Here is a 22,052-nt window from a genome sequence, read left to right as displayed (position 1 = left end):
TTAAGCTCCATAATCTTTAAAACCCCAAATCCTAATTTCTAAGATTTTACATATTCTTAAAAAATCTAAAAGCCCCACGTTCACCTTTGTCACTTGATTCCTTGATTTCCATTTTCTTTGAAACAAAAAACCACGTGCCACGTTGAATCACCTGTCCCACGAAAAGCCAAAGGGAAAAAAAGAAAAAAGAAAATAAAAACCCCACAAACTCACGTCCTCCCCCACCCAAAGGCCAAATGATAAAAAGAAAACCAAATAAACCCACGCCAGAAACTGAACCCACACCAATAACTAACTTCTCCCACTTTTTCGCTGCAACTCCTCCTCACTTTTCTTCTTCTTCTGCTCTTTTAGGCTAGTGATTTTGTCGCACCCTTTTTTGATAATGTCACACCCTGCAAGTGTATTTTTTGGCGCAAAAATACACGTATGGCATTATCAAAAAACGGTATGGCAATATCATTTTCCCTCTTTTAACTCTCACCATTTCCGTACACATAAAAACCAAAAAGCTGCCATCGATTTCTATGAAGCCCCGAAGCCAAAAGGGGAAGATTAACATACAATTGCTGACAAGGTAAGTTCACCACCACATCTTCGTCATGCATCTTCACTGTCAAAAGGAGAAGATTAACATACAATTGCTGACAAGGAAAGTCCACCACCACATTTTCGTCATGTATTTTCACTGTTTTCCCACATTTTCTCTCCTAATTAACGGTGCTTCGACTTTTTGTTCTCCAGATTTTGAAAGTAAGAGGCTATGTTTAGCAACTACAAGAACAACACCGAATTGCATCATTGTTTAATTTGTTAGAATGTTTGGTTTCACGATCTCCATTCAACACAAAAGTTACAAAAATTCATGTACTTATGTACTTTTCCTGTCTCCTTGGTTTTTTAATATTTTTACATTCCCTCTGGATCTCTTAATGATCATGATGTTTTTATTTTTTTGTCTTCAGATTTGATCAAAGTAAAAAGTTTGATTCATCAACGTTTGGTTTCAGTGCTCATCCACTGCTCAAAGGTTTATTGCTCAAAGGTCAGTTCTAATATAAGTTGCATCCGCATATCAGTACATTATGTCGCATAAGTCAAAAATTTTGCAATTTTTCTTCCTCCATTTCTACCCATATAAAAGTAGGACGTGAGTATCTTCTGGGCGGTAATGCGTTGAATGGGCAGTAAAATTATAAAATGATCAGTTTTTATAAAACATCCATTTGAACTAAATTTTTGCAATTTTTTCCTTCCACCATTTTTACCCATATAAAATTGAATTCATGCACTTTTCTTGTCTCTTTCTTTAACTAGCGTTTGTACCCATTCGATACGCAGGCAAAATTAACCCTTTTAGCGTTGTGTCCGTTCGATGCACAGAACAATTAATAAAAAAATAGGTTCGAACAGGCACAACACTAGAACGGGATAATTTTGCCCGTGCATCGAACAGACACAACCGCTAGTCAATATACTATAGAAATGCATGTGAGTCTCCAAGATTTTGAAACCTCCGAGCCTTAATTTTCAGATTTTTTTACTTTTTAAAAACAGGGAAAAAAACACATAACATGTGTTCTCCCCCAATTTTTACTCCTTTAATTTAATTCGGCTGAGAGTTTGTCAAAAAACACACACAAATAAAAGAAAAGCGGCTGGGAGTAGGAGCTTAATCCTACCACGATCATCTCTCTCTCTCTGCATTCATCAACCGCCACCACCCCACTCCTCTCTCCCACACCCCACCCCGCCGCCGACCACCGCCTCACGCCCCGCTCTCTCCACCTGGTAGGACTCCTCCTCCTCCACTCCTTTTCGCCCTCTTTTTCGTCTTTCCCCATCTAGAATTCTCTCTCTCATATGCGTCTTGCAGAGACGAGATTCAACGGCTAGGGACCAATTGTTGATCACGGGCCTGGCGAGGTTCAGAGGCGAGGGGTGTAAGTTGATTTTCTCTTCACTGAGTTCGCCATTCAAAATCTGTGTTTTGTTTCCCGTATGCAGTAATTGGATTTTGGTTAGTTGGATAGTTACAATTGACAGCCTTTTCCGTGTTCGACAGAATGCTTCACTCATCCTTTATGTGCGAATTCATTTGGCAGGTTTAAGGTTTTGACAAATGAAGGCAATTCGGATCTTGCATTGCTTAGTTCTGCTACCCACTAGGTATGATTTTCTCTCTGCTTCATCTATTGTAGTAGCAATAATTTAAGACCGTCCAAACTCTAAGCTCCCATTTCTATGTGTTCAATGAAATGTAAATAAGATTTTCATGTCGCTGGTATATATGAGAATGGGCACGACTCCCCCTCCCCCCGTTCGACCGTCTTAATTCCAAACCATTCTTGAACAGATTCTATGTGCGTATACAGGGCATCGTTTCTCTTCACTAATCTCTGAAATCCAGTTAGGAAAGGCATCTAATTAATTAGCTTTCCTTTATGTTAGTTTGGTTTTCACATGTCTGATCCTTGAAGATGGTAATGTGCTGTATTTGGATATATATGATTCACAATACTATTGAGTCTAATGCCAAGTCTTAAAGGAAGGACTAATATATTGATCCAAGTATCAAACTGCTGGAGCCAAAATTGAGATGGACCAATATATGTAAGTTCCGTGTTGGGTATTTTTTTTTCTTTTGGGCAAACATGATGGCAAGAGGGAAATTTTAGTAAGACCTTGAAAAGCCTCTCAATCATACACTAGCTAAAGCTAGGAGAATAGGAATGCAAAATTAGTTCATCAAGATCCAATCAATGCAACCTAAACCAGAAATTGATAATCTGATGGAAGCCATCTTGAATTCTTGATCTGCACGTATTCAGAATGCCTCTGATATGAAGCAAACAGAGAAGACATCTTCAAACTCAAATTCTGGATATTGTTTCAGTTGCTCAAAGTTCGTTGGATTTTCCGGAAAATGGTATCCCACATTCAGCCTTCCCTACTCCGCATCAAAATGGTGTTGTGGGGAACACCATTCTCAAATTTTCATATGAATAAAATCTCCATTCCCTTTCAGCATCTGAGTTACTCTTTTCAGCATAGGACGTCTTTCAGTCTTTGATACTTGGTTTATTGAAAAATTGTTGTTTGTATACAGCCGCTACTAATTAAGTACTTCGGCATTTCAATTCTTGCAGTTTGTAGTTGGCTGCTGGATACATAGAAGAAGAGTCTTTTCAAGAATCTTTTCCAGGTATCTTGCTCCGATGATTTTAACAATCAATGTAGTTGGCTTATTTCTAATGATTTTATTTCTTCTCTCGCCTTCTACCTCTTAGTGTAGATGCATGTTTTAACATGATATATCTGTGTATCTTGGATTTGAGTAATTAAAATCAGTTTGGGTGTCTAAAAACCAATTTTTTCCCTCTATTCTACTAGCTTTGTGCCCGTTCGATGCACGGGATTAAAAAAATCACGTTGGTTTTTCGGCCCTGTGCATCGAACGGGCACAATGCTAGTTGATGCCTAAATCGGTGGGCAAATCAAATTTTTTGTAGTAAGAATTGTATGCAATAAATGTGTGATTGTATTTAGAAAACTTCTTTCATTTTCATCCCCCCTCTCTCTTTTTCCCTCATTTATAGCAGTTGCTGCAAGGGGATCATGAATGGCGCAGTAATTGGGAGTCGCCCCTATCCTCTCTCACCCAAACAGCCCGCCCTATGGAAGGGCACTATTGCCTCCAACACTCAACGCTCCCCTTCATCAATTCGCACTCGAAATCGCCCCAGAATAAGGGCGCTGTCCTTGGAGGAAATTCCCCCGAATGCCCTCCGCCGGGAGCGTGACCCTAACTGGTGGGGTGGGTTCAGCCTAGGGGTAGACCTGGGAATGTCTCGCACCGGTCTTGCCGTTAGCAAGGGCTTCTCTTTCCACCCCCTAACGGTATTCTCAACTGCCGAAACTATTCTCTCTCTCCCTGTGTGCATCCTGTTTCTCTCTCTAACTTGTGAGGGTTTTCCGGGAGCTGGTGCCCTAGGTTCTTGAGTTGCGTGGGCAAAAGCTTGAGCTTCGACTTCTTGAAATTGCTGAACAACAGGTTCAATTCCAACCCGATATTTCATATTCCACATATATGATATATCTATATCTGTTCTAATTTAGAAAGTGAGAACGCCAATTAGTGTGAACGAACTTTACCAAATTTTACAGCTGTTTCTGCTATAACATGAATTAACTGTGGGTTCAAATAATAAGATCGCTCGAGCTCAACCACACTCTCCCACATTAAAAAAATGCCCTACCCACTCCGACTCCCCCACATATTTACACTTGCTCACACGGAGTGCGTGCTACTCCTAGTTTATATGAAGAGTAATTTATGTCAGGCAAAGGAGTAATTACTTAGTGGTCTTGGGCACCGCCACGTGGTGCTCCAACACCTTTGTCAACCACATATTCTTGTAAGGTCTATACTCATAGTACTTGGTCCCATACAAGTGTATGGTGTATGAGAGTGGTGGGGCATCACTTGGCGGTGCCCAAGACCACCCAATAATCTTTACAGGCGGAGGGAGCATAGGTGCCCCCTGGTCCCCCCCACCAGAATTCTGCGTCTTAATGTTTTTTACCCACCATTGGACTAAACTGTAATTTAAATTGTACACATTTATCTCACATCACCCCAGTCCTCACACCTGTTTGAACTTCCAAACATTAGCCTTTCATTAATAGAATCATAAAACAATAAATGCTGTAATGAGCACATTCGATTACCCTATTTGAGTTTCATGTGATGTGTCGCCGATTCATTGGTAGATTACAGGACAAATGAGGTCTATTCCGCCAATACATTAAGGATACGTCCTGTGGTGCCTAGAATGTGGTCACCTGAACATTGTTGTTCAGAAAATGTGATATGTGGATTCAGAAGCAAAATTCTTTGGCACTATGTCCATCTTAACCACCCCATTGTGCGGTGGATTGTTAGCCAGAGGTATTGTTGTTTATTGATGTTTTTGTTTGTGTAAGTTATGCTTAATAGTTTCCCCCACTAATGCTGATTCCGGGCACCTCCACTGATTTATGTATGGAAGCTGTGAATTTGGTGGTGGTTGGTTTGTTTCGTTATTAAACTTGGATTTTGTGTGCTTTTATTGTCATTAAGAAGTAAGTTTTGATTTGACAACAATGATTGATTAAAGTACAGGATGTGGATGAGTTCATAATTGGGCTTCCCAAATCTTGGGATGGAAAGGAGACAGAGCAGTCCAATAAAGTTCGCAGCATTGCTGGTAGGTTCGCGGTTCGGGCTGCAGAGAGGTGAGATTGGTATAACGTGGTTCATACTCTATGTGTGGGTGTGGGTGTTGTTACTTTTGGAGTTTTGTATTTTTTTTCAGGTGTATCTATTCCAGTCTTCTATTTATCCTGCTTCCGAATTTTGTAATTGTTTTAGTTTGTGTATTGTGTTTCAAGAATCGGATTTTGCCTTGGAGACTCAAAGCACTTTTGTAACTCGTTGATTTGAATCTTTTCATCGAAATCCATTAGATTATTATCGGATATAATTATGGTATGCTAAGGATGTGTAAGTTATTGATTAAAGATTTTGAATTTAAGCAATCATTTGCGAAGATTGAAAGTTTGGTATGCAAAGATTGCAAGATTATTCCCGGAGAGTGCCTAGCGTCACAACATAGACTTATGGTATTAGATATTTGCCTGAAAAGACAACATAGAACAACGAAGGAGATTAGATGCCCACGACCTAGATGGTGGTCTCTAAGAGGAGAGAAACTAGAGATATTCAAGGGCAAGATGCTTCAACAAGCTAGGTGGGCATTGGATGGTGACAGTAACAATATGTGGAATACAATGGCAGACACTATTAGGAGGGTATCGAAAGAGATTCTTGGAGAGTCAAAGGGGAAAGGTTCTATATCTAAAGAAACTTGGTGGTGGAATGACAAGGTTCAAACCATTTTAAAGCAAAAGAGGAATGCTTTAAAAGTGGCAAAAGGATCAGAATGAGAATAATTATAGAAGTTATAAATAAACAAGCCTGCAAGGAAGTTAAGAGAGCCGTTAGGGATACTAAGATGGGAGCTTATGATGAATTTTATGCTAGATTAGATAGTAAAAATGGAGAGAAGAACATCTATAAACTTGCCAAGCTGAGAGAAAAGAAAAATAGAGACTTCTCTCAAGTTAAGTGTATAAAAGGTGATGATTTGAGGGTGTTGGTGAAAGATGAGGAGATCAAGGATAGATGGAAACGTATTTCGAGAAGCTGTTGAATGAGAAACACTTGGATGTCTATGGCGAGGAGGGATTTGGTGACTGTGGTGAGATACGAGTTTTATCATCGGATACAAAAGTCTGAATTGGCCCAGGCTTTGAAGAGGATGAGAATAGGTAAGGCCTTACTGCCTTAGGGCCAGATGGGGGGTGTCTTGGTTGACAAAGTTATTTAGCAAGATTAGACAAAGTTATTTAGCAAGATCAGACAAAGTTATTCAGCAAGATTATTATGATTAGGAAGATGCCTGACGAGTGGAGGAGGAGCACCTTAGTACCTATATTTGAGAATAAAGGGGATATTCAAAGTTGCAACAACTATAAAGACATTGACTTTGTTTGGTTTAAGTCTTAGAAAGTTATTTTTGAGAGTTGAGTGGTAATGAGTGGAGAAAGATTTATTAAAAACTGTGCCGAGAGTTAAAAGTTACTCCCAAAGTTGGGAACCAAGCGGAGTGATTAAGTTGATGAGCCAGCCATACAATGAAGCTATGGGAAAGAGTTATTGAGCATCGCTTGAGGTGGATGTGTGGTAAGACTAGGAGTGATAGAATTCAAAACGAAACTATTCGTGAGACGGAAGGAGTTGTACTTATACATGATAAGTTGAGAAAATAGATTAAGGTGGTTCAGTCATATTTATTGTAGACCTATAGACGCAGTAGTCATGAAGAGTGACATGATTGTAGTGAATAGTCGGGCCAGGGGAGGAGGAAGACCTAAACTGACTTTGAATGCCGTGATATGAAAGGACTTAGGCATACTAAATCTAAGTGAATAGGGTAGCCCGTGACAGAGCTCAATGGAAAAATAGGATTCATGTAGCTGACCTTAATTGATTGGGACCTATGTAGCACGGACACTTCGTCGGAGCTCACGTACCGGTGTCAGACACTCCTGAACACTCTCCGGACAAGTGTCTGACATTTCTCCCGGAGTGTCCTTTTTTTTTTTCCAATATTTGAGGTCCGACACTCTTCGGACACTTTACAGACACTTTGGGGGTAAAAATGCAATTTTAAGGACTTTTAAAATGGATCAAAGTGTACACTTTAAGGACACTTCGGGGGGCCACTTTAGGGTCACTCTTTGTTTGAATGTGTTCTCTCTTTCTCTGTGATCAGAAACTTTTATCTTATTTGAATATTTTATTTTGTATATATATATATATATATACACACACACACACAAAAATTATCAAGTGAGGGATCCCTCACTTTGTTAAAATGCGGGACTGTCATTTCCCGATCAAATTTTGAAAATCCGAACCGTTCAATGTGTGCAGAACGTGATTTTAAGGATCCCCGCGAGAAATCAACGAAAAAAATGACCGGGAAGGGCTTCATCCGAGCAGTTTTTTTTGAATTGTTCAATGAAAACTGCTCGGATGAAGCCCTTCCCGGTCATTTTTTTTGCTGATTTCTCGCGGGGACCCTTAAAATCACGTTCTGATCACTTTGAGCGGCTCGGATCATCGAAATTCAATCGGGAAGGGGAGTCCCGCATTTTTTTAAAATGCGGGATCCCTCACCGGAACCCGACTGTATGTCGTGTCCCCTATTTTTTGAAAATTTGCATGTCGGGGTGTCGGTGTTGTGCCCGTGCTACATTGATTGGGACACAAGGCTCGGTTTGGTTATGTGCATGTTTGGCGTGTTGTAGACGTTACTAGAACAATGTGCAGGGAAAAAGTGAGTTTTCTGTCTCCCTAAGACTGGAATTTTCAAAATAAATCAACTTAAATATTACACTTTTGTGATTTAAGGTGTAATGTTGTTCCTATTAAGATGTCAAGATTTGTATTTTATTTACTGTTATTTCCGTGTCTAGTTCATCGTGTATCTCCTTTATGCATACGTAGCACCAATAAAGGATGGATACTCTGAAACTAGTCGATTATGGGTATCATACACCGATGCGCTAATACTTATCGGATATGGCAAACAAGTATCTTGTATTTAATTTTTTTTTAATTTCGGATACGTTTTGGATGCGCAAGGGATACGGTGGTTTATGTTGGGGGATATGACGGTGGTTCATACGAAATTTTAAAAAGAATCGAGTAAAAATTACAATGGGAAAACTGTAATAATTGTACAAACAGTAGTAAATATCAAAGAATCGAGTAAAGATTCACAGGCGCGCTCTCTCTCTCTCTCATACATATTCGTATAATATGCAGTTATACACTATATATTCGTCTATATGGCGTTTTTACATTGTCTATTTGCATATACACCGTATATATTCATATATGGTCTTTAAGTACATAGTTTATGTACATGGTATGTTATATAGAAAACATACACTATGCCTTTAACTCTTTTTTAGTATATATACATCAAAATTTTGTATAGGTACAACTGATGTATATAAAGCATCTATGTACCCCTTATATATGCATATATTATTGTATGGAATGACTTTTGGCATTGACATGTGCTTAAAGCTTGGTATTAGCAATTCAACTACTTTTTATTTCTTTTAGGTTCATTTTTATGCCTAGTAGAAGACTAAAAATAATAAAAACATATAATTTACAATTTTACATATACATATCCTTGACGTATCCGCATACTATTTGTTTTTTTTTTTTTTTAGGTTTTGCCGTATCAATGTCATGTCATATCCCTTATCGATCTGTGCTTCATGGCATAGCACCCAATCTACATCTAGTTTAAAGCAGCCTAAGATTAGTTTGACTATTAGAACTCTGTCAAGTTTCTGACTTAATACTTCATTTTGTATATACCTAGAAGTATATAGAGGTTCATACAAAGGGGTTGTGGATGCCCTTTTCAAACGCACAGCTGTGGTAAATGAGCCGATAGTCATTGTAATGTGTCAATGTAAGGAGTATATGAAAACACCACCCATTGGTGAAATGTTATGAGCATAAGGGACTATGTACTGTGTACTTAAGTTTCTTTTTCATCTAGTATTCTGTTTTTTTTTTTGAGAAGTTTTCATCTAGTATTCTAGTTACCATATATCTAAGCACTCTAGGCCAAGGCGGAATAATTGAGTTTCTTTTGTGTACTACTTTCATTTTTCTACGGTAAAATGGTATACTTACAACTTACAATGTGTCATAGACGATTTCATTGGATAATACGAGGCTTTTATGTGTGGTTATGCTATACTCAAATTACTACTCCCTCTGTCCCATAATGTTTGTCCGGTCTGCAAAACAAGGACTCAAAAATAATGAATTTCTTTCAAGAAAAAATTCAAAGTTTTTTCATATGTCAAAAGAACTCATATCAATATCCAGTAAATTGTTGAATTTTTTTTTGAACTTTCTTTCAAAAATTGTATTATTTTTACGTCTCCGTTTTGCAGACCGGACAAACATTATGGGACGGAGTGAGTAATATGCTTGTTGGGTGAATGTCCAATTATCCAACACATCTGTAAGAGTGTTGATTGCCTGACATTGTTACTTCCTACATGTCGAATAGCTCGGATACATAGATTGTAGGGTTAAACTCTAAGTTGCACGAAGCAGGAGCGGAAGCGTTGGAGCGGGCGAATATAGAAGCTCTCAAGGTTAGGAGCGTAAAAGGAACATGAACATACATTATGAAAATTATGTAGTATAGAATATACGTAAAAACATGGGCTAATGTTACAATATATGCTTTTCTTTTCAAGATATGATTACTTGGGCTATACATATGAGTTGAATCAAAGACCAGTTTATAAAGCCAAGTGATAAATCCATGTTTTCTATAGAAAGATCATACAAAAGCTCTCATCTTCTTAAGGAGCATGCTCCCATCTTAATGGGAGGGGCTCCTGTCAAGCTCCTTAGTTGGAAGCGCAGGAGCACTAAAGTGGGAGCGGCACCACTTTAGGCGCTCCATGCTGCTAAGGTTAAACTTGTTACTTAATTTTTGCTTGTTGAGTGGTCATAAATATTTCCCTCAACATATGCTAGTCAAGGGTGTTGGATGGATGTTTTGCTTTCTCAACCTTGAATTTATCGTGCATATCAATTCCTTATGTCAGTTTTCATACAGGGGTTGGCGAGTGTACCTGCTGGATGAACACGGAACGTCCACTGAAGCCATGAGTCTTATGATTGATCAGTAATTTTGCCTAGTGCATCTTGATTATTGTGTGCTATTTCTTTTGTGGATTGTCAAATTAGTACCAAAAGTGATACATATATTTCATTTCTTTGCGGTCTTGCGGGTCTACCTCACGTTTTTTGTGTGTGTGTGACTGTGGTGGTTGAACTATACCATTTTGTTTCTTTGGCTTTGGTCCTTTGGGACAGCATAAATAACAAAATTAATAGTAATTCAAATGAGCTAAGCCCAACACACATCCCATTTCTTTCTGATCTGATAATGGGGAAAAGCATGGGACTCCTACGCGCATACAAGTCGCGTGGAACAAATTGCAATTAGTTTCTCATTTTAATAAGGAGGTTTTTTTTTTCAATATTGTACATATATCTGCGGGGTTAGTGGGGAGTTAGTAGGTTAGTTCACGAGGAGTTTCAGAGGCTATCCATAGCCCGCCCACGATGGAGCTCGAACCCTGACCTCCCACAAGATGAGGACCAGGAGATGCCAATTGGGCTACAACCCAAGTATTTTAATAAGGAGGTTAATGTTGGCAAATTGAATGCAGTAGAGTACTGTAGTACACCATTTATTGTCAGAATTAGGCCAACTTTCGGCTGAGTCAAAGTCAAAAAAAGAAGAAGACACAACTAGATTGCGTATACAATTGTGTTATGTGTTAGTACTAATAAATGACTCTGGTTTAGGTAAAGTTGCTTTAAATTTTGTACTTAAACGCCAGTCCTTATCATTATCCAATTCAAAGGCACGTGAATACTTTTAACCCATGCTCACTTAAAAGTATGTGATTCGCTTTATACATGGTTGAGCACAAGAAATGGGAATACAGGTTGCTTTGTTAGTCTAGGATAGAAGTTTTCCTTTCCTTCTACTTCTAGGCAATAAAATTGAGCATGATGGCATCATTGGGAATAGCTTTCATTTAACACATCAAACGAACAATATCTGCAGTCAAGTTTCTTGTGCACTGTTGTATCTATACACAGTGTTGTTATGCCTGCAGAAACCATTAATCTTTTAAGTTAATGTCTTTCTTGTACAATATATGAAGTATGCTAGTTTGTTAGAGTGTGGTGCTTATTATAATAGAAAGACAAATGAAGTTTATGAAACTGTCCATGGGAAGGAATGTCACCCTCTGAAAGATAGATCGTGTCAACAATTTTCAGGGGCCTTAGCAAGTCTGCTCGTCAAGGGAGAATTGATGCCTACGCTGCCGTGGTATGCATCTTATATGTTAGTTTGTGTTACTATTGTAGCTTGTAATGTATCGTCCTCATGAAGGAGCTAAATGCGAACACTTGACTATTTGAGCTTGTTCTATAAGATACTATCCATAGGCCCTGTGCAAGCGGGAAAAGTAAAGTTATGCAAACTATTCTGAAGTATGATAGTGTTTCTATCTTTGTTTCCCACGTTTTCGGGTTGCAGATGGTGCTGGAGAGATATTTTGAATTGTCCGGCCAGGGAATAGAACTTGTTCTGCCAAAACAGTTGGAACTCCAGGAAAAACTTCGTATTGGTCCGCCTAGAGATTTGGATTTCTGACAGAAGAATTCAGTTGTATTGTTTATGATATTTTGAATGGTAGAAGTTAGAATCAGGGATCTTAAGCAATTTTGTGCCACCATCTGTATTGGCTAGCATGGCAATTGGCAAGCACCAACGTTAGACTAGAGAGGTAAATTTTAACCGTACATACCTTGGGTTGTCACTGGATTTTGTTTGAGCTGTGCTATCCACACAGATTTCTGTGCACAGATTTCAATGTGGGACGCACTACGGGTCCCACATAAACAATCCGAGCCGTTCATTAAATGTAAAATATTTTTTCGAGTGTCCACACAAAAAATCAACTCAATCCGATACATATAGAAGCTCGATCCAATCATCTAACTTTTCATTCAGATTTCAGAATAATGAAAAGTTAAATGATTGGATCGAGAGCCTATAGATATCGGATTGAGTTAATTTTTTGGGGAGACCCGGAGATGAAAAAATATTTTACATTTAATGAGCGGTTCGGATCATTTGTGTGGGACCCATAATGGACCCCACATAATGATCTGTGCATGATATGTGTATGAAAAGTCTGTGTCAATAGACTTTCTGATTTTGTTTTTGGACCTCATCCTAACCTTATGGTGGTTAATATTAACTTTTAAGGTAGGGAGCAGCATTTGGATCTTGGAAGGGAAGGAGAGGAGGTAGTTTCGTCAACATTGAAGGTAAAGTCAAAAACTGAGCAGCAACCAGTAGAATTTGTAAGCTATTTGTCTGCATTTGGCCAGAGTTGATAACGATGATTCCAGTTGGATGATTATTGTTGTCCAAGATATATAGATTATTTGTTCTTGGAGTACATTATTTTTTGGTTATTGTGAATGCATGGACGTTGCTTAGGGAAATAATGATGGATGGGAAGTTTGGGCATTGATATGTTGCCCATAGAGTTAAAAGTGGTGGGTAACTTTTGCTGGTTTGTTTTCTGCTGTCTATATATGTTGTATATAGACCTAGTAAATCATGAAACAGTTTATTTGATTTGGAAGTATCCTTCTACCTGTGTAATATTACATGCATCAACATTATGTTTGTGTGGTGCGCCTGGTTTTGTTAGGAATTTGTTAGACACCTGTGGGACTTGGGGCCCTGCTGCACTCAAAGCATGGCCGGGTGTGCTTCCCTCCAAAACAATGTTGTATTGTCCTTTTGGGACTTGGACCTTGTTTGGCCGCATCTCTCTCTCTCTCTCTCTCTCTCTCTCTCTCTCTCTCTCTCTCTCTCTCTCTCTCTCTCAGGTTTACCCAAGCCCATTTGTGTGTTTGTGTGTGTGTGTGGAAACCATTGCCATCAACGTCCATGCCAACCTCTCCTTGCCCCCACCCAGCTCCCACCCGACTCTTGTTTACCCATGCCCATTGCCTTGCTTCCCAAGTCCTCCTAGTTATGTGCCTCATTCGGCTGCTGTATCTGTGGGGAATCCGGAAAACCTCAGATCGAACTCCTCCATCCTTGAATTAGAAGGAGATTTGGTATTTTTGTCACACGCTGGACTGTGCCGAAGGATTGCTGGAAATCACCTTGAAGTTTTCTGAACGAGTCTGTTGACTTCAGCTGTTTTCATCTAACATGAGTTTTCTGAGAGTCTGTTGAGTTGAGCTGTTTTCATCTAATGTGGCAACATGAGAGAGAGAGAGAGAGAGAGAGAGAGAGAGAGAGAGAGAGAGAGAGAGAAGCAAATGACGTCGTTTTGGGAAGCTACTCATGCCCTAGTGTTCACATTTGTTTGGTATGCACATTTCCCTGTTATTTAAAGTTTAAAACTAAAAGCAATTTGAACTAGAATTAAAATAAAACTGCTCACATCGTGGGAGTGGACCAACATCAACTCAACTGGGTGATATAGTCCAGGAAAACGAGAATCCAACACTCTTTTTAAAAGGGTCAAAAAAATGCAAAGCTCATTTCTCTTTGCACATCATCCATTTATCATCCCTCGTACACTAAGCACCACAAGAACACCAATGTGATATATTCAATTCCATGCCCCTTTCCTCTCCGTGTTTATTAAGAGTTTGATTTTCCAAATGATATTAAAAGTTTTTTCCTTTTGAAAATGTCAAGTAAAGACCGGTTTTAACCGGGTGAATGGGGTGCTTTTTAACGAAACCTTCTTTATTCGTAACGTGGTTCCCGAACCCAAAATCTCAATGTTTTCGCTAGACCAAAAGCTTGTTTCTCAAACAAACTCTCGGTTTCTCGGATTATCCATCTCAAAAATTCAGATGGCGGCTCTCGCGGGCGCGCCGGTCGGGGAGCCCGCAAGATCCACGACCTACCCTACAAGAAAAGAAAAACTCAAAAACTGAACAAATTAAATTGGCACACGCAGCAAACAAAATTACAAAACCTATATTTATTGACCCAAAATTTTGGAGAGAAAACATAAAAAAAGAATAGATTTGGTTAAAAATTATATGGGAAAATTTCAAAATGACACCTAAACTTTCACTTCAATGTCACCGAAACACCTGAACTTCACTTTATTTCAATTAAACATCTGGACTTTCAAAATCCCCAAATTGAGGCACCTGTCATGAGCCTCCATCCATTTTTCTTCACCAATCGACTGATATGGCTCATTTCTGAAGTTAAAGGGCCCCCCTAGACATTTTAGAAAGTGTAATCAATGCACACAATCACAACCCATGCCAACCCTACACCACTTTTAGTGAGAGAAATGGAGGGAAATGTCTTCACTTTTAGTTTTTGCACTAGTTTTTTAATACAATTAAACTACTATTCGCAACTATCTCACAAACTTCTCATCAGAAGAAAATATAATTCATTTTCTTTTACTTCATCTCCAATTTTGGTAATGATTTTGGTTCTCTAATTTAAACGGGTGGTCAGACATCAGGGCTTTTAGCTCAGTTGATCGTGTACTAGTACTTGCGTACTGCGAGGTTATGGGTTCGAGATAATGAAATCAACGGTTATGTGTTCGAGATCACGGAATCGCGTCAATTTGCTAATATCCTACTGGTTGACAAACAAAAATTGTCGGAGCCCAAGTGCATGGGTAGATCCGGCCCACCTCACATGCCCGATAAACAAAATTAGGCTCTATTTGGAACTTAAGGAAAAAAAAAGAAAATTAAAAAAGTTTCTCTATTGTTTGATCAGAAGAAAAAGATAGAAGAAAACAAAATTTTCAAATTCGATAAATAGTCAATTTTTCCTCCCATTTTCTTTTCCCAACTCTTCAGCAACCACACGCACAAATATATAAACTCACTCACATTCATTATTTGTGTACTTGTGTACGTGAGTGTGTGAGGTTATAAATTAGTAATTGTTTCTTTCCTTTCCTTTCTTTCCTTTTCTTTTCTTTTCTTCCTAGGGTTACAAACAGAGCCGAGCTTCGACTTTGGGTTCGATTAACTCGAAGAAGTAGAAGTAGTAAAGCTATGGCGAGCAACCAATCCACTGCGGCAAGGGCGACGTTCCATCTGCCGTTCGAGATAACGTTTGAAATCTTATCGAGATTGCCAGTAAAATCCCTCTTGCGATTCAAGTCCGTATGCAAAAACTGGTATGATCTGATCAAAACCCCTGATTTTATTTCAAAACATCTTCTTCAAACCCACTCCACTTTCAACTCCACCTCTCTCCTAGTGATCAATTACAATCTTGTACCAGCAACCCGTCAAATGTCTTTACTTTCAATTGATGGGCTTAATAACGGCCCCATCAATCTCGATTTCCCTTTTCTGAATGGGATGATTAACAAGTATACTGGGATGAATTGGTTCTATATTGTGGGTATCTGTGATGGTTTAGTTTGCATACATTTCTCTCGCCAAGAATTTCCCTTGATTCTATGCAATCCCTCCACCAGACAGTTTCAGGAAATTCCGAATTCCGAATGGCTGGATGAGATGGTTGAGCGGGTCAGTTTTGGGTTTGGCTTCCATCCCAGTGCTAATGATTACAAGTTGATTAGGATTGTACATTATTTTAGTTCCTTTGAGGAAGCCGTTACCCAAGTTGATCTGTATGTGATGAGCACCCATACTTGGACGAAAATTGATGCTAATAAGCTATCGGTGTTCTTTGGGGAGATCAATGATTGGGGGGAGTATGATATCATCGTTGGATCTACGGCTTCAGCGGTCTTAAATGGAGTTTTCTATTGGTCGGCATGTGTAATTCCCACTAATGAAGTTATTGTCATGTCGTTCGACATGGGTGATGAGGTGTTCAGGAAAATAACAACACCGGTGCCTTTAGATAGGTGTTTTGATGAAGATATTTGGGGATTTATAGAACAGACGGATGAAAAGTTCTGGCGATTTACAGAACTTAAGGATAAACTTTCTCTGGTTATTCGTCCGGATGAAAGAAGCCTTGATGTGTGGGTGTTGAATGCAGATCAGAATTCGTGGACTAACCAATTTAAAGTTGGATCTTTTCCGAGGATTTCAGGTTATGTGAGATTTGGTGATAATGGTCAAATCAGAGTGGTGGGATGCGCAAAAAATGGTGAATTGGTTGTGACAGACCATAGTAGAAGTGGTGACTTAAAGCTCTTTTTGTATGATACAGAGACGTTGAAAAGAACGGATCTTTATTTTGGTTGGGTTCCATATCAATCTGCTTACTTGTATACGGAGACCCTGCTTCCAGTCACGCAAACCAATGAAGCATTGAACTTGTGTAACTGACTCAGGTTTTTGAGTGCTTTCACTTTCATGCTTATTTTTGTTGTGATAGGTCATAGTATTCTCTTTTGAAGCTTTGATGTATGGGATTAGAATGAAGTGGGACATCCCAAAAGCAAATGAAAGTTTGACATTTTCCACGTGTTGCCGGCCCTGTGGAACGTGGAGAAAAAGATTCGATCAGACATGGTGGGATGCGCTAATTATGGTGAAATCACAGAGAAAGACGCTAGAAGATTCAGGCAAGTGCAACCTCTTTTTGGAACATGCCGAGAGCCAAGACACTAAGAATCTTGTTTTTGCTCAGTTTGGGTGCCCTTACGGCATTATTTAATACACGGAGACTCTACTTCCAGTCTCGAAAATGATGTCAAGCACTACAATGAACTCGTGCTTAACAAGAAGAAACAAGAGATAATGTAGCGATGAATTCATGTAAAGACTCCTTGTCAGTTACATCTGTGCTGACTTTCTCTACTTATGGATGGATAATTTTCATGTTTTACATGTGATGTAGTTTATGTTCCAATGACTGTCAGATTGCTATAGTAAGGAGCCTATGTTTCATGCGAGGGAGTGTTGTGTAAGCCTGATTTGGTGCATGCACGTTGCTTCACGGTGGTTCTTTGAGCATAAATGTGTCGGGGGTTGTTTCATCTGTTTATTTTGCTTCAGTTTTCTGGACGAAAACTTCTTTGCCGTATGGGAAAAAAAAAAACTGGACGGAACTGTACACGCTTATGGACCCTTTTCCAGTTCCCCTTTGATGGCAGTTCAAGAAAATGTTCCCCTTCGATGGTTGGAGGCTTGGAGCTCTTCGTTTCAAAGGACATAATGTGTAAGCCATACATGTAAAATATCAGATCAATCTGATATCGGCAAGTTTTTATCCAAACATCCAATTTGTTGGTTTAGAATTTTGGTCCAAACTTTTCAACCAAGACTTGTTTCTGGATCAAACACGTGCCGATATCCAATTGAACTTGATAATTTGTTGTAAGCCAGTAATCCAGACCGGCAGAGAAGCTTAGCCCAACGTTTTGTTTTTTTTTTTTTGTAGCTCTCTATGGTTCACCCCTGTTGTGACGTTAGTTACATTACTGATTTCCATTTTCACCGTAGTTCCCTGTGCAAACATTCCCAAAAACAAAAAAACTCTTTCATCTGCTACAACTTGATCTTCTATGAGAAGATGATACAAGATCTACCTGGTTGATTCATTTCCACTTTCTCTGTTCTTTAAAACAGAATTCGAACATGCATGTCGTTTTTCCATTTTTCAAGTTGAGAACGATAATTTGAATGAACTGGTAGCGGATTCCATCTTTGAATCTTCTGTAAAAAGTCCAACCTTGTTTACTGAACGACCTTGAATCGTTAAAAGTTTATTTGACCTTGGCTCGTTTTGCTTGAGGAACAAATTGGAGCCAAACTTGTAGACTTGTTCGAGCCAAGCTTGTTTTGAAGTTTCATGCTTTCGTTCTATGATTGCAACCATAGTCGCCAAAAACACTCGAAGACAACCTCTACAACTGGATCATTTGCTATTAGTATAGAAGTCTTTGCAGAAAGGAAGTTATTGATACAACAATCCAAACTGCTATTTAAATTCCAATAATTTGCCAAAAAATTTCATTCTCTTTGTGAAACATGCGATTAAAACACTTCCTTAGAAAGTCTGACGTCAAGATCGAGGCTTACACAATGTTTCACAACTTCTCCTTCTCCCGTCCCCTCATATTGACCAGAAAAACAACAAAAACAAATACAGAGAACTAGTTGCTAACTGGAGATTCTGTAGAGTTTGATATTGTCTAAGTTAATAAGTAGACAAGAGTTATAAAGGCCGAGCTCAAATACCCTAAACGCTTTTTTTTTTTTTTTGTGTGTGAGAGAGATAGATTGGAGATATATATGATGTTGTGAGCCCCAAAAATCCCGTGTTTGCTGCCACCATTAATTGTGGACGGGATTACAAATCCAGAAATATCCCACTACTGTATATCATAGGATATACACTTATGGGCAAAATGCCATAAAATGTACCTTAAGAAATATACAAAAAAATGATGATTCACTAGGGATGGCTGGCCAGAGGATTCACTTGCGCTAAAGATGATGATTTCTGTGGCGTCGAAGGGCCTGAAAAGTTATAGTACACCACAATGCGGGGGTTGTCCTATTACTTCCTTGAGTTAATATTACTATTACAAAAACACATTTATGCTAATACTAAGAAACGATGTGAAGCAATCAAGAGGTGAAACAACTAAACACACTCATGGTAATACTAAGAAACGATGTGAAGCAATCAAGAGTCATTGAAACAGAAACAACTGAGACGAATTACATTCTTATTGAACACCACAAAGAAACTACTTTTAGGTTTGTAATGGGACACACCATTGTTGTAAGTAAACTGTACGGAAGATGAATTTCATAAAGGAATACTTAGAGGCATAGTCAAACTAATGCAGCTTCAATAGAAAACTATGCTCCTTAAATAAGCATGAGCAAGATTCACAGCCGCAAGTGACGCAGGACGGCAGGAGTCTTTTACATGAATTCACTGCTTGTCTCTTCTTGTTAAGCAGGAGTTCATTGTTGTGCTTGACTTCACTTTCATGACTGGTAGAATCTCTGTGTACAATAAATGGAAATGGATTAAAAAAAATTGTTAGCATCTTGCCTCTGGGGATAATCCAACAAGACACTTGAATCACCAGATTTTTTAGGGTCTTTCTCAATGATTTCACCATATTTAGCACATCCCACCGGTATCATCGCAAATATTTCCCCACGTCCCACAGGAGCTGAAATACTTGGGAAAGGTTTGACATTCAAATTTTCTAAGACACTACCATGAGGCATAGTTAACCTACCACAACCAAAATAAGCATGAACAGAGAACACATTTAAAAGATGAGCTCAGACCTGAGTCAGTTCCACCAATGCTTCCTTTTCTTGTTCTTCTTGTTGAGCACGATTTCGTTGGTTTCCATGACTGGAAGTGGAAGCAGGGTCCCCGTATACAAGTAAATATCAGAAGGATATGGAACATGACCAAAATAAAGATCCATAGTTTCTCGGGTCTTCAGATCATACGAAAAGAGCTTCAAACCACCAGATACTTCATGGTCTGTCACCACCAATTCACCATCTTTCGCACCTCCCACTACTGTGATTTCATTAAATCCCATATAACGTTCAATCATCGGAAAACATTCAATTTTAAACTGGTTAGTCCAAGAACTCTGGTCTTCATTCAATACCCACACATCAAAGCACCTATCATCAGGATGAATAAACAGAGCAAGTTTATCTTTCAATTCTGTAATCCACCAGTTAGTTTCAACCCATGTCTTATCCAAACACACTGGCATTCTTATTCTTCTAAACACCTCATCGGCCATGTCGAAGGACATAACAGTCCCTTCATTAGTTGACACTACACACGCAGGCCAATAGAAAACTCCATTCAAGACTGCTGAAGCACAAGATCCACTAATTTGCACGTAGCTACCAAACCACCCCAATTTATTCTTCTCCCCGAGGAACACCGAGGCCTTATCCGCATCGATTTTTCTCCAAGTACCGGTCCTCATCACATAAAGATCAGCTTGGATAGAGGCTTCCTCCATTCGACTAGAATAAAGCACAATCCTAATCAACTTGTAATCATTAGCACTGGCATGGAAGCCAAACCCAAAACTAACCCTCTTAACACGTACATGACCATTGTAATGTTGCCATTCGGAAGACGGAAGTTCCCGAAACTGTCTGGTGGAGGGATTGCAAAGGACCAAGGGATATCCAAAGGGAGTTAAATTCATGCAAACCAAACCATTACAGATACCCACAATAGAAAAATAACTTTTCCCACTATACTCCCGACTGCGAAGAGTAAATTTCCTCCTTTTCAGAAATGGGAAATCGAGAATGATAGGGCCGTCGTTGGAAACTAAAGACACTGCATGGTTTTTTGTTTTACCATTGTAAGTGGTTACGAGAAGAGAGGTGGAGTTGAGAGTGGACTGTGTTTGAAGATGTTTGGAAATAAAATAATGGGTTTTGATCAGATCATACCAGGTCTTGCAAACGGATTTGAATCGCAAGAGGGATTTCACTGGCAATCTCGATAGTATTTCGATCGTTATCTCGAACGGCAGATGGAACGTCGCCCTTGCCACGGTGGATTGGTTACTCGCCATAGCTTTTCTTCTTCTACTTCTTCTTCTTCTACAGAGTTTTCCTCACTCCCAACAATTTTTCTGTATTTACCTTCGAGTTGAGTAGAACCCTCGTTTTTTAATATATATATATATATACACTCCTATATGGGAGACTTGAAGTGGAAGAACCCTCGTTGAAGCTTCAGCTTTGTTCATCGGGCTGTAATGTAATGTGGACCGGATCTGCCCATGTCAGCTTCAACTTTTTTACGAATACCTTTTGGACACGCCATTGAAAACTAATTTTTATGGGTCAAAATTTAAAAGCATATCTTAACAATTAATTGTCAAGATGGACAAATGAATTTCTACAGAGCCCGTGAATATTTCTATGTTATAGAAGTCCTTTGTTGTTAGGTTACTTCTTTCATTCTCTGCGGAAATTTTATTTTTACACTAGTTTTTTATACAATTAAACTACTAATCGTAACTTTCTCACAAACTTCTCTCATTGAAAGAAAATATAATTGATTTTCTTTCACTAAATCTCCATTTTTGGTAATGATTTTTGTTCTCTAATTTAAACGGGTGGTCAGATACCAGAGCTCTTAGCTAAATTGGTCGTGTACTACTTGCGTGTTAGGAGATTATTAGTTTTTCTTTTTTTTTCTTTTTGGTAAAAGATCAAGATAGGAGATTATAGTTCAAGGTAATGAAATCGCGTTGATTTCATTGATATCCTAATGTCCGACAAAAAATTAAAATGATAAAATGGTCGGAGCCCAAGTGCATGGGTAGATCCGGCCCACATTACATGCCTAATCACTGATGAGCAAAACGGAGCTTATATAGCTAGGGTTTAACACGGGACGAGCCTAGACAACTAAAGGGAAACAAAACTGGGCCGTCTATTTAAAAAGCCGGGCTTTGGTTCTACTCAACTCTTAGAGCATCTGTACAAGACTTTACATTTTGGACCAATTTATACTTTAAAAAGTCACTTTATTATTTTAGCTACCCATTTTTAAAATATCTACTACATCAGACTCTTTGCTCTCACGGTCTTCTCATTTAAAGTATTTAAAATTACACCCAAAACCACCTCCCACAAATTCCACAGAAGTCTGTTTGAAACCTATGAAAAATGGGAGAAAAGAAAGGAAAATAAAAAAATTTCCTTAGGAGTTGTTTGGTTCTTATACAAGGAAAAGGAAAGGAAAAGAAAATAGAATGGAAAAAGAAAGAAAAGCTCCGGAGTCTGGAGTACACGGGTGAGGAAAATGGAAAAAGTGTCTAATTTGAAC

At 38.8% G+C, this 22,052-nt stretch overlaps 3 protein-coding genes across 3 annotated transcripts; 2 read left to right on the top strand and 1 right to left on the bottom strand.

The window, feature by feature from the left end:
- The first annotated feature begins 2,911 nt into the window (after positions 1–2,911).
- Positions 2,912–12,913, top strand: LOC131326005 (uncharacterized). The gene is made up of 9 exons (XM_058358545.1): positions 2,912–2,929; positions 3,150–3,205; positions 3,603–3,900; positions 3,995–4,054; positions 5,165–5,277; positions 10,278–10,346; positions 11,519–11,570; positions 11,781–12,030; positions 12,516–12,913. The coding sequence occupies exons 1-8, from the start codon at positions 2,927–2,929 to the stop codon at positions 11,895–11,897; spliced, it is 768 nt and encodes a 255-aa protein (XP_058214528.1). The 5' UTR covers positions 2,912–2,926; the 3' UTR covers positions 11,898–12,030; positions 12,516–12,913.
- Positions 12,914–15,261: 2,348 nt separating this feature from the next.
- On the top strand, positions 15,262–17,624 carry LOC131326004 (F-box/kelch-repeat protein At3g23880-like). The gene is made up of 2 exons (XM_058358544.1): positions 15,262–16,584; positions 16,670–17,624. The coding sequence occupies exon 1, from the start codon at positions 15,323–15,325 to the stop codon at positions 16,577–16,579; it is 1,257 nt and encodes a 418-aa protein (XP_058214527.1). The 5' UTR covers positions 15,262–15,322; the 3' UTR covers positions 16,580–16,584; positions 16,670–17,624.
- Positions 17,625–18,913: 1,289 nt separating this feature from the next.
- LOC131326003 (F-box/kelch-repeat protein At3g23880-like) lies at positions 18,914–20,896 on the bottom strand. Its single transcript, XM_058358543.1, has 2 exons — positions 19,511–20,896; positions 18,914–19,216 (listed from the first exon to the last, which is right to left on the bottom strand). Exon 1 carries the CDS (start codon positions 20,785–20,787, stop codon positions 19,516–19,518), a length of 1,272 nt encoding a protein of 423 aa, XP_058214526.1. The 5' UTR covers positions 20,788–20,896; the 3' UTR covers positions 18,914–19,216; positions 19,511–19,515.
- Positions 20,897–22,052: the final 1,156 nt, after the last annotated feature.

The sequence above is a fragment of the Rhododendron vialii genome, chromosome 5a (genome assembly GCF_030253575.1).
Source record: "Rhododendron vialii isolate Sample 1 chromosome 5a, ASM3025357v1".
NCBI classification, from domain to species: Eukaryota; Viridiplantae; Streptophyta; class Magnoliopsida; order Ericales; family Ericaceae; genus Rhododendron; species Rhododendron vialii.
Note: the sequence above shows the minus strand (reverse complement) of the source record. Positions and strands in the feature narration are given on the sequence as shown.